Source organism: Pseudophryne corroboree, chromosome 2 (assembly GCF_028390025.1).
Source record: "Pseudophryne corroboree isolate aPseCor3 chromosome 2, aPseCor3.hap2, whole genome shotgun sequence".
NCBI classification, from domain to species: domain Eukaryota; kingdom Metazoa; phylum Chordata; class Amphibia; order Anura; family Myobatrachidae; genus Pseudophryne; species Pseudophryne corroboree.
Window position 1 is genome coordinate 798644040 of NC_086445.1, and position 17805 is coordinate 798661844.

Consider the following 17805-nt stretch of genomic DNA (forward strand, 5'->3'; position numbering starts at 1 on the left):
ATTCTACAAATTTGATACCCTGGCTGAGGAGGACCTGGAGTTCTCTCATTCGGTGCTGCAGAGTCATCCGCACTCTCCCGCCCGTTTGGGAGCTTTGGTATAATCCCCATGGTCCTTACGGAGTCCCAGCATCCACTAGGACGTCAGAGAAAATAAGATTTTACTTACCGATAAATCTATTTCTCGTAGTCCGTAGTGGATGCTGGGCGCCCATCCCAAGTGCGGATTGTCTGCAATACTTGTACATAGTTATTGTTAACTAAATCGGGTTATTGTTGTGAGCCATCTTTTCAGAGGCTCCTTCGTTGTTATCATACTGTTAACTGGGTTCAGATCACAAGTTGTACGGTGTGATTGGTGTGGCTGGTATGAGTCTTACCCGGGATTCAATATCCTTCCTTATTATGTACGCTCGTCCGGGCACCGTATCCTAACTGAGGCTTGGAGGAGGGTCATAGGGGGAGGAGCCAGTGCACACCACCTGATCCTAAAGCTTTTATTCTTGTGCCCTGTCTCCTGCGGAGCCGCTATTCCCCATGGTCCTTACGGAGTCCCAGCATCCACTACGGACTGCGAGAAATAGATTTATCGGTAAGTAAAATCTTATTTCTCTATCGTCCTAGTGGATGCTGGGGTTCCTGAAAGGACCATGGGGAATAGCGGCTCCGCAGGAGACAGGGCACAAAAGTTAAGCTTTAGGATCAGGTGGTGTGCACTGGCTCCTCCCCCTATGACCCTCCTCCAAGCCTCAGTTAGGTTTTTGTGCCCGGCCGAGAAGGGTGCAATCTAGGTGGCTCTCCTAAAGAGCTGCTTAGAAAAGTTTAGTTTTAGGTTTTTTATTTTAGTGAGTCCTGCTGGCAACAGGATCACTGCATCGAGGGACTTAGGGGAGAAGAAGTGAACTCACCTGCGTGCAGGATGGATTGGCTTCTTAGGCTACTGGACATTAGCTCCAGAGGGACGATCACAGGTACAGCCTGGATGGGTCACCGGAGCCGCGCCGCCGGCCCCCTTGCAGATGCCGAAAAGAGAAGAGGTCCAGAAATCGGCGGCAGAAGACTCTTCAGTCTTCTTAAGGTAGCGCACAGCACTGCAGCTGTGCGCCATTGCTCTCAGCACACTTCACACGGCAGTCACTGAGGGTGCAGGGCGCTGGGGGGGGCGCCCTGGGCAGCAATGGAAACCTGTTATTTGGCAAAAAATACCTCACATATAGCCTCCGGGGGCTATATGGAGATATTTAACCCCTGCCAGAATCCGTTGAAGAGCGGGAGACGAGCCTGCCGAAAAGGGGGCGGGGCCTATCTCCTCAGCACACAGCGCCATTTTCCCTCACAGAAAGGCTGGAGGGAAGGCTCCCAGGCTCTCCCCTGCACTGCACTACAGAAACAGGGTTAAAACAGAGAGGGGGGGCACTAATTTGGCGTTAGACATATATATAAAGATGCTATAAGGGAAAACACTTATATAAGGTTGTCCCTATATAATTATAGCGTTTTTGGTGTGTGCTGGCAAACTCTCCCTCTGTCTCTCCAAAGGGCTAGTGGGTCCTGTCCTCTATCACAGCATTCCCTGTGTGTGTGCTGTGTGTCGGGACGTGTGTGTCGACATGTATGAGGACGATGTTGGTGAGGAGGCGGAGCAATTGCCTGTAATGGTGATGTCACTCTCTAGGGAGTCGACACCGGAATGGATGGCTTATTTAGGGAATTACGTGATAATGTCAACACGCTGCAAGGTCGGTTGACGACATGAGACGGCCGACAAACAATTAGTACCGGTCCAGACGTCTCAAAAACACCGTCAGGGGTTTAAAACGCCCGTTTACCTTAGTCGGTCGACACAGACACTGAATCCAGTGTCGACGGTGAATAAACAAACGTATTCCTCATTAAGGGCCACACGTTAAGGGCAATGAAGGAGGTGTTACATATTTCTGATACTACAAGTACCACAAAGATGGGTATTATGTGGCAGTGAAAAAACTACCGTAGTTTTTCCTGAATCAGATAAAATAAAATGAAGGAGCCAGCTGATATGAAGCTGGAGTAATATCCTAAAAAATATATACACACATACGGTGGTTATACAGCGACCAGCGATCGCCTCAGCCTGGAAATGCAGTGCTGGGTTGGCTTGGTCGGATTCCCTGACTGAAAATATTTTAGTGATAAAGAGCATTTAATAGGATGCAGTATGTATGTATGTATGTATGTATATATATATGAGATGCACAGAGGGATATTTGCACTCTGGCATCAAAATAAGTGCGTTGTCCATATCTGCCAGAAGATGTTATGGACACGACAGTGGTCAGGTGATGCAGATCCCATACGGCACATGAAAGTATGGTCGTATAAAGGAAAGTAGGTACTTGGGGTCGGTCCATCGGACCTGGGGGCCACGGCAACAGTTGGGAAATCCAACCTTTTTACCCCAAGTCACATCTCAGCAGAAAAAGACAGTCTTTTCAGCCTCAATCCTTCCGTTCCCATAAGGGCATGCGGGCAAAAGGCCAGTCATATCTGCCCAGACATAGAGGAAAGGGAAGTAGACTGCAGAAGGCAGCCCCTTTCCAGGAACAGAAGCCCTCCACCGAGTCTGCCAAGTCCTCAGCAGGACGCTGGGGCCGTGCAAGCTGACTCAGGTGAGGTGGGGGGTCGTCTCAAGAGTCTCAGCGTGCAGTGGGATCACTTGCAAGTTGACCCCTAGATCGTACAAAGTATTATCCCAGGGGTACAGTTTGGAGATTCGAGACATCTTTTCCTCGCAGGTTCCTGAAGTCTGCTTTACCAAAGGCTCCCTCCGACAGGGAGGCAGTATTGGGAAAAAAATTCACAAGCTGTATTTCCAGCAGGTGATAATCAAAGTACCCCTCCTACAATCAAGGAAAAGGGTATTAGTCTTCCACACTATATTGTGGTACTGAAGCCAGACGGCTTGGTGAGACATATTCTAAATCTGAAATTTTTGAACACTTACATACAAAGGTTCAAATCAAGATGGAGTCACTCAGACAGTGATAGCGAACCGGAAAAAAGGGGACTATATGGTGTCCTTGGACATCAAGGATTACCTCCATGTCCAAATTTGCCCTTCTCAACAAGGGTACCTATGGTTTGTGGTACAGAACTGTCAATATCAGTTTCTGACGCTGCCGTTGAATTATCCACGGCACCCCGGGCCTTTACCAAGGTAATGGCTGAAAAGATGATTCTCTTCAAAGAAAAGGGCATCTTAATTATCCCTTACTTGGACGATATCCTGAAAAGGGAAAGGTCCAGAGAACAGTTGGAGGTCGGAATAGCACTATCTAAAGTAGTTCTATGACAGCACGAGTGGATTCTAAATATTCCAAAAATCGCAGCGTTTTTCCGACGATACGTCTGCTGTTCCTAGGAATGATTCTGGGCATAGTCCAGAAAAAGGTGTTTCTCCTGGAGGAGAAAGCCAGGGAGCTATCCGAACTAGTCAGAAACCTCCTAAAACCAGGCCAAGTATCAGTGCATCAATGCACAGGAGTCCTGGGAAAAATGGTGGCTTCTTACGAAGCAATTCCATTCGGCAGATCTCACGCAAAAAATTTTCAGGGGGATTTGCTGGACGAATGGTCCGGATCGCATCTTCAGATGCATCAGCAGATAATCCTGTCTCCAAGGACAAGGGTGTCTCTTCTGTGGGGGCTGCAGAGTGCTCATCTTCTAGAGGACAGCACATTCAGCATTCAGGACTGTGTTCTGGTGACCACGGATGCCAGCCTGAGAGGCTGGGAAGCAGTCACACAGGGAAGAAATTTCCAAGGAATGTGGTCAAGTCTGGAGACTTTTCTCCACATGAATATACTGGAGCTAAGAGCAATTTCCAATGCTCTAAGCCTAGGAAGACCTCTGCTTCAAAGTCAGTCGGTGCTGATCTGGTCGGACATCATCATGGCAGTCGCCCACGTAAACAGACGGGGCGGCACAAGAAGCAGGAGGGCAATGACAGCAAGAACTTTTCGCTGAGCAAAAAATCATGTGATAACACTGTCAGCAGTGTTCATTCCGGGAGTGGAAAACTGAATTTCCTCAGCAGGAATGAATTCCACTCGGAAAAGTGGGAACTTCATCTGGAAGTTTCCACATGATTGTAAACCGTGGGAAAGACCAAAGGTGGTCATAAGATGGCGTCCCACCTGAAGCGCCAGGTCAAGAGACCCTCAGGCAATAGCTGGGTCGCTCTGGTAACACCGTGGGTGTACCAGTCGGGTATGTGTTCCCTCCTCTGCCTCTCATACCCAGGGTATTGAGAATTATAGGAAGGAGAGGAGTAAGAATTATGCTCGTGGCTCCGGTTTGGCCAAGAAGGACTTGGTAACCGGAACTTCAAGAGATAAGAAGGGTCTTGATTCAGCAAGAATCATGTCTGTTCCAAGACTTACCGCAGCTGCGTTGACGCAGGGGCGGGTGAACGCCGGATCCTAAGGGAAAAAGGCATTCCGGAAGAGGTCATCCCTACCCTGGTCAGAGCCAGGAAGGAGGTGACCGCACAACATTATCACAGTTTAGGTGAAAATATGTTCCATGGTGTGAGGCCTGGAAGGCTCCACGGAAGAATTTCAACTAGGTTAATTCCTATATTTCCTGCAAACAGGAGTGTCTATGGGCCTCAAATTGGGGTCCATTAAGGTTCAAATTTCGGCCTGTCGATTTTCTTCCAGAAAGAATTGGCTTCAGTTCCTGAAGTCCAGAAGTTTGTCAAGGGAGTACTGCATATACAACCCCTTTTGATGTCTCCAGTGGCACTGGGGGATCTCAACGTAGTTTTGGGGATTCCAAAAATCACATTGGTTTAAACCACTCAAATCTGTGGATTTGATATATCTCACATGGAAAGTGAACATGCGGTTGGTCCTGGCCTCGGCCAGGCGAGTGTCAAAATTGGCGGCTTTGTCTCACAAAGCCATATCTGATTGTCCATTCGGACAGAGCAAAGCTGCGGACTCGTACCCAGTTTATCCCTAGGGTGGTGTCAGCGTTTTACCTGAACCAGCTTATTGTGGTACCTGCGGCTACTAGGGACTTGGAGGACTCCAAGTTGCTGGATGTTGTCAGGGCCCTGAAAATATAGTTTTCCAGGTCGGCTGGAGTCAGGAAATCTGACTTGCTGTTTTATCCTGTATGCACCCAACAAGCTGGGTGCCCCTGCTTCTAAGCAGACTATTGCTCGTTGGATTTGTAGTACAATTCAGCTTGCACATTCTGTGGCAGGCTTGCCACAGCCAAAAATATGTAAATGCCCATTCCACAAGGAAGGTGGGCTCATCTTGGGCTGCTGCCCGAGGGGTCTCGGCTTTACAACTTTGCCGAGCGGCTATGTGGTCGGGGGAGAACACGTTTGTAAAATCCTACAAATTTGATACCCTGGCTAAGGAGGACCTGGAGTTCTCTCATTCGGTGCTGCAGAGTCATCCGCACTCTCCCGCCCGTTTGGGAGCTTTGGTATAATCCCCATGGTCCTTTCAGGAACCCCAGCATCCACTAGGACGATAGAGAAAATAAGAATTTACTTACCGATAATTCTATTTCTCGGAGTCCGTAGTGGATGCTGGGCGCCCATCCCAAGTGCGGATTATCTGCAATACTTGTACATAGTTATTGTTAACTAAATCGGGTTATTGTTGTAGTGAGCCATCTTTCAGAGGCTCCTCTGTTCTCATACTGTTAACTGGGTTCAGATCACAGGTTGTACAGTGTGATTGGTGTGGCTGGTATGAGTCTTACCCGTGATTCAAAATCCTTCCTTATTATGTACGCTCGTCCGGGCACAGTATCCTAACTGAGGCTTGGAGGAGGGTCATAGGGGGAGGAGCCAGTGCACACCACCTGATCCTAAAGCTTAACTTTTGTGCCCTGTCTCCTGCGGAGCCGCTATTCCCCATGGTCCTTTCAGGAACCCCAGCATCCACTACGGACTCCGAGAAATAGAATTATCGGTAAGTAAATTCTTATTTTTTTTCTCTTACCCCAAGTAGCTGGATAAACCTTTCAGTGTGTGCAAATGACTATCGTTAGCTCCCAACACACTGCAGTTATTCCATCCAGCCAACTGGTTGGAAAGAAATTTGTTCTGATCTATTGCCACCATTTTCTACAGCACTGCTGTCCCTATTTAGTAAAGTCAGACCTCAATCATTTTACCGCTGAGGCTGAATTCAATGTGTTGCCAATTGGTCTGTTATATAATATATAATATATAATTAATATATATATATATATATATATATATATATATATATATATATATATATATATATATATATATATATATATATATATATATATATATATATTATTTATATATATATATATATATATATATATATATATATATATATATATATATATATATAATTTCTCTAACGTCCTAAGTGGATGCTGGGGACTCCGTAAGGACCATGGGGAATAGCGGCTCCGCAGGAGACTGGGCACATCTAAAGAAAGCTTTAGGACTAACTGGTGTGCACTGGCTCCTCCCCCTATGACCCTCCTCCAAGCCTCAGTTAGATTTCTGTGCCCGACGAGAAGGGTGCACACTAGGGGCTCTCCTGAGCTTCTTAGTGAAAGTTTTAGTTTAGGTTTGTTATTTTTAGTGAGACCTGCTGGCAACAGGCTCACTGCATCGAGGGACTAAGGGGAGAAGAAGCGAACTCACCTGCGTGCAGAGTGGATTGGGCTTCTTGGCTACTGGACATTAGCTCCAGAGGGACGATCACAGGTTCAGCCTGGATGGGTCCCGGAGCCGCGCCGCCGGCCCCCTTACAGAGCCAGAAGAGCGAAGAGGTCCGGAAAAATCGGCGGCAGAAGACGTTCCTGTCTTCAATAAGGTAGCGCACAGCACTGCAGCTGTGCGCCATTGCTCTCAGCACACTTCATACTCCGGTCACTGAGGGTGCAGGGCGCTGGGGGGGGTGCCCTGAGACGCAATAAAACCGATAAAAATACCTTACATGGCAAAAAATGCATCACATATAGCTCCTGGGCTATATGGATGCATTTAACCCCTGCCAGAATATACAGAAAACCGGGTGATAGGCTCCGCCCCCTTTTCGGCGGCCTTATCTCCTCAGCACACTGGCGCCATTTTCCCTCACAGCTCAGTTGGAGGGAAGCTCCCTGGCTCCTCCCTGCACTACAGAAAGGGTTAAAAAAAGAGGGGGGCACTAATTAGGCGCAGTATTAAAACATACAGCAGCTATAAGGGGAAAAACACTTATATAAGGTTATCCCTGTGTGTATGTGTGTGTGTGTGTGTGTGTATATATATATATATATATATATATATATATATATATATATATATATATATATATATATATATATATATATCGCTCTGGTGTGTGCTGGCATACTCTCCCTCTGTCTCCCCAAAGGGCTAGTGGGGTCCTGTCCTCTATCAGAGCATTCCCTGTGTGTGTGCTGTGTGTCGGTACGTTTGTGTCGACATGTATGAGGAGAAAAGATGTGGAGACGGAGCAGAGTCTGTAACAGTGATGTCACCACCTAGGGGGTCGACACCTGAGTGGATGTACTGTTGAAGATTACGTGACCGTGTCAGCTCTGTATAAAAAAAACAGTGGTTGACATGAGACAGCCGGCTACTCAGCTTGTGCCTGTCCAGACGTCTCATAGGCCGTCAGGGGCTCTAAAGCGCCCGTTACCTCAGATGGCAGATATAGACGCCGACACGGATACTGACTCCAGTGTCGACGGTGAAGAGACGACCGTGATTTCCAGTAGGGCCACACGTTACATGATTGAGACAATGGAAAATGTTTTATACATTTCTGATAATACGAGTACCACCAAAAAGGGGTATTATGTTCGGTGAGGGAAAAACTACCTGTAGTTTTCCTGAATCTGAAAAATAAAATGAGGTGTGTGTGTGATGATACGTGGGTTTCCCCCCGATAACAATTGATAATTTCTTAAAGTATTGGCTGTATACCCTTTCCCGCCAGAGGTTAGGGTGCGTTGGGAAACACCCCCTAGGGGGGATAAGGCGCTCACACGCTTGTAAGAACAAGGGCTCTACCTTCTCATGAGATGGCCGCCCTTAAGGATCCTGCTGATAGAAAGCAGGAGGGTATCCAAAAATGTATTCACACACATACTGGTGTTATACTGCGACCAGCAATCGCCTCAGCCTGGAGGTGCAGTGCTGGGTTGGCATGGTCGGATTCCCTGACTGGAAATATTGATATCCTAGATAAGGATAGTATATTATTGCCTATAGAGCATTTAAAAGATGCATTTCTATATATGCATGATGCACAGCGGAATATTTGCCGACTGGCATCAAGTATAAGTGCGTTGTCCAATTCTACCAGTAAAATGGTCAGGTGATGCGGATTCCAAACGGCATTTGGAAGTATTGCCTTTAAAAGGGGACATTTGGGGTCGGTCTTTTAGACCTGGTGGCCACGGCAACAACTGGGAAATCCACGTTTGTACCCCAGGTCGCCTCTCAAAATAAGACGCCGTATTATCAGGCGCAGTCCTTTGTTGGCAAGCGGACAAAAGGTTCCTCTTTTCTGCTCGTGACAGAGGGAGAGGAAAAAGGCTGAAGAGATTACCCAGTTCCCAGGAACAGAAATCCTTTCCCGCCTCTGCAAAAGCCCTCAGTATGACGCTAGGGCCTTACAAACTCAGGCACGGTGGGGGCCCGTTCTCAATGAATTTCAGTGCGCAGTGGGCTCACTCGCAAGTAGACCCCTGGATCCTTCAGGTAATATCTCAAGGGTACATATTGAAATTCGAGACGTCTCCCCCTCGCCGTTTCCAAAAGTCGGCTTTACCGACGTCTCCCTCTGACAGGGAGGCAGTTTTGGAAGCCATTCACCCAGCAGGTGATAATCAAGGTACCCCTCCTGCAACAGGGAACGGGGTATTATTCCACACTATTGTGGTACCGAAGCCAGACGGCCCGGTGAAACCGATTCTAAATCTAAAATCTTTGAACACTTACATACAGAGGTTCAAATTCAAGATTGAGTCACTCAGAGCAGTGATTGCGAACCTGGAAGAAGGGGACTACATGATGTTTTGGGACATCAAGGATGCTTACCTTCATGTCAAAGTTTACCCTTCTCACCAAGGGTACCTCAGGTTATGGTACAGAACTGTCGCTATCAGTTCAGACGCTGCCGTAGGGATGGTCCACGGCACCCCGGGTCTTTACCAAGGTAATGGCCTAAATGATATCCCTTCGAAGGAAGGGAATTTTAGTTATCCCTTACTTGGACGATTCCCTGATAAGGGTAAGATCCAGGGAACAGTTGGAAGTCGATGTAGCACTATCTCAGGTAGTGTTGCGGCAGCACGATTGGATTCTCAATATTCCAAAATCGCAGCTGGTTCCAACGACTTGTCTTCTGTTTCCTAGGGATGTTCCTGGACACAGTCCAGAAAAAAGGTTTCTCCCGGAAGAGAAAACCAGGGAGTTATCCGAGCTAGTCAGGAACCTCCTAAAACCGAACCAAGTCTCAGTGCATCAATGCACAAGGGTTCTGGGTAAAAATGGTGGCTTCCTACGAAGCAATCCCATTCGTTAGATTCCACGCAAGAACTTTCCAGTGGAACCTACTGGACAAATGGTCCGGGTCGCATTTTCAGATGCATCAGCGGATAACCCTGTCACCAAGGACAAGGGTATCCATCATGTGGTGGTTGCAGAGTGCTCATCTTCTAGAGGGCCGCAGATTCGGCATTCAGGACTGGGTCCTGGTGACCACGGATGCCAGCCTGCGAGGCTGGGGAGCAGTCACACAGGGAAGAAATATATCCAGGGCTTAGGGTCAAGCCTGGATACATCACTTCACATAAATATCCTGAAGCTAAGGGCCATTTACAATGCTCTAAGCTTAGCAAGACCTCTGCTTCAAGGTCAGCCGGTGTTGATCCAGTCGGACAACATCATGGCAGTCACCCACGTAAACAGACAGGGTGGCACAAGAAGCAGAAGGGCAATGGCAGAAGCTGCAGGGATTCTTCGCTGGGCGGAAAATCATGTGATAGCACTGTCAACAGTATTCATTCCGGGAGTGGACAACTGGGAAGCAGACTTCCTCAGCACGACCTCCACCCGGGAGAGTGGGGACTTCACCCAGAAGTCGTCCACATGATTAAAAAACTCGACAGGTATTGCGCCAGGTCAAGAGACCCTCAGGCAATAGTTGTAGACGCTCTGGTAACACCGTGGGTGTACCAGTCAGTATGTGTTCCCAAGGTACTGAGATTGATAAGATGGAGAGGAGAAAGCACTATATTCGTGGCTCCGGATGGGCCAAGAAGGACTTGGTAACCGGAACTTCAAGAGATGCTCACGGAGGATCCGTGGCCTCTACCTCTAAGAAGGGACCTGCTCCAGCAAGGACCCTGTCTGTTCCAAGACTTACCGCGGCTGCGTTTGACGGCATGGCGGTTGAACGCCGGATCCTGAAGGAAAAAAGGCATTCCGGATGAAGTCATCCCTATCCTGATCAAAGCCAGGAAGGATGTAACCGCAAAAACATTATCACCGCAATTGGCGAAAATATGTTGCGTGGTGCGAGGCCAGTAAGGCCCGACGGAGGAAATTCAACTGGGTCGATTCCTACATTTCCTGCAAACAGGAGTGTCTATGGGCCTGAAATTGTGGTCCATTAAGGTTCAAATTTCGGCCCTGTCAATTTTCTTCCAAAAACTAGCTTCAGTCCCTGAAGTTCAGACGTTTGTAAAAGGGGTACTGCATATACAGCCTCCTTTTGTGCCTCCAGTGGCACTTTGGGATCTCAATGTAGTTTTGGGTTCCAAAAGTCACATTGGTTTGAACCACTTAAATATGTGGAGTTAAAATATCTCACATGGAAAGTGGTCATGCTGTTGGCCCTGGCCTGGGCCAGGCGCGTGTCAGAATTGGCGGCTTTATCCTGAAAAAGCCCTTATCTGATTTTCCATTCGGACAGGGCGGAATTGAGGACTCGTCCTCAGTTTCTCCCCAAGGTGGTTTCAGCGTCTCACCTGAACCAACCTATTGGTGGTGCCTGCCGCTACTAGGGACTTGGAGGCCTCCAAGTTGCTAGACGTTGTCAGTGCCCTGAAAATATATGTTTCCAGGACGGCTGGAGTCAGGAAATCTGACTCGCTGTTTATCCTGTGTGCACCCAACAAGCTGGGTGCTCCTGCTTCTAAGCAGACTATTGCTCGTTGGATTTGTAGTACAATTCAGCTTGCACATTCTGTGGCAGGCCTGCCACAGCCAAAAATCTGTAAATGCCCACTCCACAAGGAAGGTGGGCTCATCTTGGGCGGCTGCCCGAGGGGTCTCGGCTTTACAACTTTGCCGAGCAGCTACTTGGTCAGGAGCAAATACGTTTGTAAAATTCTACAAAATTGATATCCTGGCTGAGGAGGACCTGGAGTTCTCTCATTTGGTGCTGCAGAGTCATCCGCACTCTCCCGCCCGTTTGGGAGCTTTGGTATAATCCCCATGGTCCTTACGGAGTCCCCAGCATCCACTTAGTAAGTTAGAGAAAATAATTTACTTACCGATACCGACCTTTTGGGATCAACTGAACCGGAGTAAATAGGTAGACCAGTTGGTAAGGCCAAGGCGATGTCAGTGCTTGTCTGAGTCTCTGGTCTACATGCAATAGCACCGAAGCTTCTTGTTGAGGTGAGACGCCATCATGTTGATCTGTTGAAACACCTGAGGGTGGAGTACCCACTCCCCTGGGTGGAGATGGTGGTGACTCAGGAAGTCCACTTCCCAGTTGTCCACTCCCGGAATGAAGATTGCGGGCAGTGCTCTCATTTCTTTCCGCCCAGAGGCGTATCCTTGACACTTCTCGCTTGCAAGCCCTGCTTTTTGTCCCTCCTTGACGATTGATGTACGCCACTGAATCAGAGCATTGCAGATAGCCTGAAGTTCCATGATGTTGATTGGAAGTAGGGCCTCTTGGGCAGACCACCTGCCCTGGAATTGCTCCCTGGGTGACAGCTCGCCATCCTCTTAGACTTGCATCTGTCGTGAGGAGGACTGAATCCTGAAGTGCCGACCTTCCAGTAGATTGGAAGACTAGCCACCACAGGAGAGAGATCCTGGCCTGGGGTGACAGCTTCTGGATATGTGACCCGGACCATTTGTTCATGATGTCCAATTGGAAGGGTCTGGCATGGAACCTTCCATACTGTATCGCCTCGTACGAGGCCACCATCTTTCCCAACAATTTTAAGCAAAGAATGGATTTTTGAGCAGGTCGGAGAACCATGTGAACCATTTCCTGGAGCGTTTTTGCTTTGTCCTCTGGGAGGAATACTCATTGTGCCACAGTATCCAGTAGCATACCCAGAAACAGGAGCCGCTGAGACTGGTCCAAGTAGGACTTCTGGGGTCTTTGATATCCAGGTATAACAGGAATTCCTGTGGTTCCAGGCCTGCAATCACCGCTTTCCATTTTGATTTTGAAACCTTCAGGTAAAGATTCAAGGACTTCAGATTCAAAATGGGTCTCACAGATCTGTCTGGTTTTGTTACTACGAATAGGCTGGAGTAGTAACGTTGTCCCTATTGATGCAGGGGCACTGGAACAATGACCTGGGACTGGGCCAACTTTGAGATGGCCAGTAGCAGCGTAACACATTTTCCAAAGCTGGTAAGCTTGATTGGAAAAATTGTTGGGGAGGAGCACTGTCTAACTCCAGCTTGTAACCCTGAGAGATGAGGTCTCTTACCCAGACATCCTGGCAGGAACCTTCCCAGATGTGGCTGAAGTGACATAACTGAGCTCCCACCACAGGATTCTCTCAGGGAAGGCGAGCACTGTTATGCTGAACTGGTGCTCTGTTCCTGAGAGCCTGCAACGGCTGGTTTCTTAGGCTTACCTTTGGTGCCTCTAGCTGCGTTGGAAGCACCCCTGGATCTTGATCGAAATCTGGTGGACTGAAAGGAATGGGTAGACTGTCCCAGGTAGGTACGTCTAGCAGGGGGATCCCCAGAGGGAAGAAACATGAATTTTCCAGCAGTAGCCTTGGAAATCCATGCGTCCAATTCACCTCCGAAGAGCCATTCACCTGTAAAGGGAAGAGATTCCACATTGCGTTTGCAGTCAGCGTCTGGAATCCACGGACGCAACCATATGGCTCTGCATACAGATACAGCCATAGCAGTGGTCCTAGCATTAATATTGGCAATCTTTTAGGAAATCAGAGGACTCTAGCAGTGTCCTGAATGTGTTTGAGGAAAGTAACTGTAGTAACCAGGGTCATATCCCCCGAGAGACCATACTGAATTTGAGTAGCCCAGGAATGAATTGCATGTCATCCAGCAACCTGCAATGACTGGTCTTTGAGATACACCTGCAGCAGTGTAGATAGATTTTATTGTGGCCTCAATTTTCCTATCCCCCGAGTCCTTTACTGTAAAGGATCCTGAGGCAGGGAGTACCGCCTTTTTGGACTACACTGCTCACATGATAAGGAGCCAGATGAGGGAGGAGAGAATCTGGCATTACATACACTGCATCATTTTTGTTTTGCCATTATGGAGTAACACGAACACATACAACACAGACTGAGTTACAAACAAGCCTGCCCTATTGCATGTGAGAGGAGACAAATAGTAAGAGGACACCAGCACACGATCGCTGCAGAGCCCCAGTGATGCGGTCAGTGGTTTTATATAGATATATCGGTTAAACTGTCTCGAACTAGGATTCCCCTAGAGCAGGCTTTTTCAACCAGTGTGCCGTGGCACTCTAGTGTGCCGCGGAGTCGGTTGCTGCCTGCACCTTTAGAGCAAACTGTGGCCCAGGCTCTTCTAGGATCAGTTGTGCCCTGCCTGTGACCTATGCCTTGAAGATGTGGCGGTGTGACATCATAGGTCACTTCCACCGCGTCTCACCACCCAGCCAGCCCACTCGCCTGCATACACATCTTCCAGTTCCCACCCTCATCCACGCTTGCCTGACCGCCCACTGCTCAGTATTTGCAGCACTCCACTATGAACATCCCTCACCACTGAGGGACAGGGAGGACAGCTGACAGGAAGGGGTTAATAGTTATTTTATTTCTCCTGTGGAGGGCAATAGGATTTATGGGGGGGAATAATTTATGTAGGGAGCAACATGGTTTATGTGGGGAGCAATGCGATTGGCCCTCACAGAAAAAACAATGTATGGATTATTATTTTTTACTGTGAGGGCCAATGTGTGTGGTTTTTTTTGTGGGGAACTGATGGTGTGCTTTGGCAATTTTAAAATATTGTTTGGTGTGCCGAGAGTTAAAGGCTGACAATTACTGCCCTAGAGGAATATTGTGCACAAATAGCGGCGCTCTCCCCCCTACTCAAACACCCTGTACCAGTGATCCAGCGTGTGACAGAGGAGCTGTGTGAGGCGGCTGCTGCTTATGCAGAGGAAGGCGCCAAAATGCCGCTAAGCCCGCTCTGATATAGCTCTGCCCCCCGTAATGGTGCCAGAGCTACTTTTACGTATTTGTACTGGCTATGTCTCCTAAATACGCTGTAGTATCACATAAATGTTAAGTACAGTTAATGTCAGCCAGTGTCACTCAGGGGCTATAGCGGGTCCCCCCCAGGAGGGACCCGTATGCCTCAACCGTGCTTTTGCCGCACCATGAACCGTGGGGGCCCCCGGTGTGTACTCACCACCAACTATCACCTTCAGGCAGCGTTAGGGGTGTGCGACATCTAAGGCGCAGTGCCCCGCTGAACCCCCTTCCCCTTCTAACTCCCACGGTGCAGGCATGCTGTTGCCCAAACAGCATACTGAAAATAATAAAGTTAAAATAAATTGAACAAATCTCTCTGGAGCTCCAGAGTGTACATCTCCTCCTGAGGGCACTTTTCTAAACTGCCTATGGGAGGGGGCATAGAGGGGAGGAGCCAGCGCACCCAGTGGAAGAAATTTAAAGTGCGCTGGCTCCTTTTGGACCCCGTCTATACTCATTGTATTAATGTGTCCCCAATATCCCTTATGGATGCTAGAGAAATAGGTTTTTATTGAAATATTTAAAATTCTATCAACCTTATTTTTGGATGAAATAGTTTTTATGCAGCCGCCACTGGATGGCGCCTGATGGCTGCAGTTCAGTACTGCTGTTCGGGTGCCCATTAGGCACAGAAGACATGTTTTCTTCTTGCAGCCCCTTGAGGAGCAAGAAAAACGTGTTTGGATGCCCAAAGCATGACTCTAGCCTGGCTTAGCAGTTCTACGTGGCTAAACCCTGTGTGTTTGGAAGTGATATGCATGGGTGCCCAAACACAACTTAACGCTGCCAATTGTTTGGGTGTCTAAACAGTCCTGTTTAGATTTGAAATCTAGATGCCAAAAGCAATTGAATTCCCCCCCTTCATGTTAGAAACCTTGCTGAACCATGTTTTAATGGTTTCTAATACATAGCAACGTTGCACAGTATTATTATAAGCTGGATTTGTTTTCATTAAAACATTAATTTAAAAAAAACCTGGTTTAAACAGTTTTGTTTAAAAATATATTGATTGAAGAGCAAGTGTATTAGTAGAATACATGATATCTAGGAAAAGAGAATTCCTGGGGGTGCAGGACAGTGGGGTCATCAGACATGTAATGAGATAATGTCCAACACGCAGGGTTAGGTAAAACATAAAAATATCATGACCTTCTCTCCTTAACAGTTTAAACATCCACTAAACTCCAAATAACTTTGAAAAGTGCTTATTAATTTATAATTGTTAATGTAAGCAGGAAGTGTTTAAATTGCACATCTGACTTCCTAATCATAAACCCAAGACTTTTTTATTTTTATTTTATTTTTTAAAAATTTTTGTGATTGGCCTTTAATAGAAGAATAAGATTACACCACAAATGTAAGATTGCAAAAATTTCAAGATCCAACAAGGCATTGCAACTTTTACCTAGAAGGAATGTATAGTAGCTTCTTTATAGATTTTGAAGTTCTTAACTGCCCAGTTCTTACTGGCTCCCTAAGCCCTTTGTTCCTTGTTTTGTGTGTGTATTTTAATCTGTAGTTGGACTTCTAAAACTGTCATTTTTAAAATGTAGTTCGGTGCTGCAAACTTGTGATGCTTTAGTCTGGGCTTTCATTGACTGAAGAAAAAACAGGGCACTGCATTGTGAAGATAGGCATGTCTCTGATCAGCTTAATTCTGCCAGCATGCTCAAAATACTTTCACCATTGTTAAATGCTCCAAGCAAGGACATGAGGGGACAAACATGAATCCTGAAGACTTAAACACTGCATAGAGACAGCCACATTCAAAATAATTTTGTGCTCTTTGGTACCTCTGATCTGGTGTGTGGTTTTTGTTTTCTGGTTCAGCTTTAACTAACTAACTTTTTTTTTTTTTTTCTCTCCCCACTTGTAGGCTTTTATGACAGAGATAACTCTGGGTGGAATTCAGGGAGAGACAAAGACGCATACAGCAGTTTCGGGTCGCGTAGTGACCGTGGTAAATCAGGTGTATTTAGCGATAGAGGAAATGGAACTAGGAGGTGAGTTTGACTGATTTTCAACACATTAACGATTGAATATTCAGTGTAACACTTCCTGTAAAATGTACCCTGTAGTGTAGAAAGCTAATACTTATATTGCAGCACATAAAATGTTATATTTCTATTGTATGTGCACAACCTGTGTATACTAATCAACAAAATCTGTTCTGAGAAGCATAGGCTTGTTATGGCTTTGTGGCAATACAGTTTGTATTGTTAAAGCTTGCTTATCTTGCTGCAAGCCAGCTGTGTAGATGAAAAACCCATTGGAACAGATCGGTTGAAAATATTACTCTTCAAGCCCTTTTATGTAAACAACCTAAAAACTGGAGTTACTTCAACACTTCTGCTTAATTTGAGCTTTTAGTATTGACAAGTTATGTTAGCCTTTTTCTAGTATGAATTGACACTTCATATTTCCATTCCCAACCAAAAGTTGTCCAGCTTAACATGTTTGAAGTGGTGATTAGTAACTCAAGAGCAAGGTTGAATTACCGGGTCACTGGATCCGGTATTTAAACCCCGGCACCCATTCACACTGCACATGAACACGGGTTATGCACGTTCATGTGCCAAAAACCCATGTTCAGAGATTCTGGTGTGAAAGGGATATAGGTCTCCCTCTTTACAGGGATAGTATGGTAAGCCAACATGTAGTTGTCTATTATAACAAAAAACTTGTATGTTTGATTATTGGAGAGATTGTTTGGAGGGATATTTTGTTTTTTCTTAAATGGTTTTTAAACACCCTGTGTTTTTGTGCACACAAGTAAGGTGATCACTTTCCACTCCCAATAAACCTGAGGGGTAGTCCTGTGTGCTGTTCTCGCACCTTGGAAACCAGAGCATAAACTGGTAAAGGACCTATTGCACCTCAGGTAAGCTTTCACTACACCACAGAACATTGAGCTGCAGTGTATGAAGGAGCACTACCACCTACTTCCCACAACTTTCTTTTAATCTGCTCTATGCTGAGACTTACTATGCTGACACTTAACCACTTCTTACAGTATGTAAAATCAACTTGTCCCCTTGACTCTGAAGGTTATTGAAATTAAAGAATAACTCTGTTAATGTAGATCTGATGATCGTCGCACAGATGGCTTTGATAGTGGTTCTAATCGTGGTGACAAAAGTGGTTTTGGTAGATATGATCGAGGGAACAGTCGTTGGGCAGATGAGAGAAATGAAGAAGATGACTGGTCAAAACCTCTTGCAGCAAATGAACGTACGGAACAGTAAGTATTTTGACTGTGTACTGTCCTTTATGCCCT

General features: G+C 46.7%; 1 protein-coding gene across 5 annotated transcripts in view; it reads left to right on the forward strand.

Moving 5' to 3' along the window:
- Positions 1–17805, forward strand: part of DDX3X (DEAD-box helicase 3 X-linked) — an 89208-nt gene that overhangs the window by 46557 nt on the left and 24846 nt on the right. For all 5 annotated transcript variants that reach the window (XM_063955599.1, XM_063955605.1, XM_063955603.1 and 2 more), the window contains 2 exons: positions 16405–16531; positions 17611–17769. In XM_063955599.1, the coding sequence (XP_063811669.1) occupies positions 16405–16531; positions 17611–17769 (286 nt within the window). The remainder of the gene's footprint in view (positions 1–16404; positions 16532–17610; positions 17770–17805) is intronic.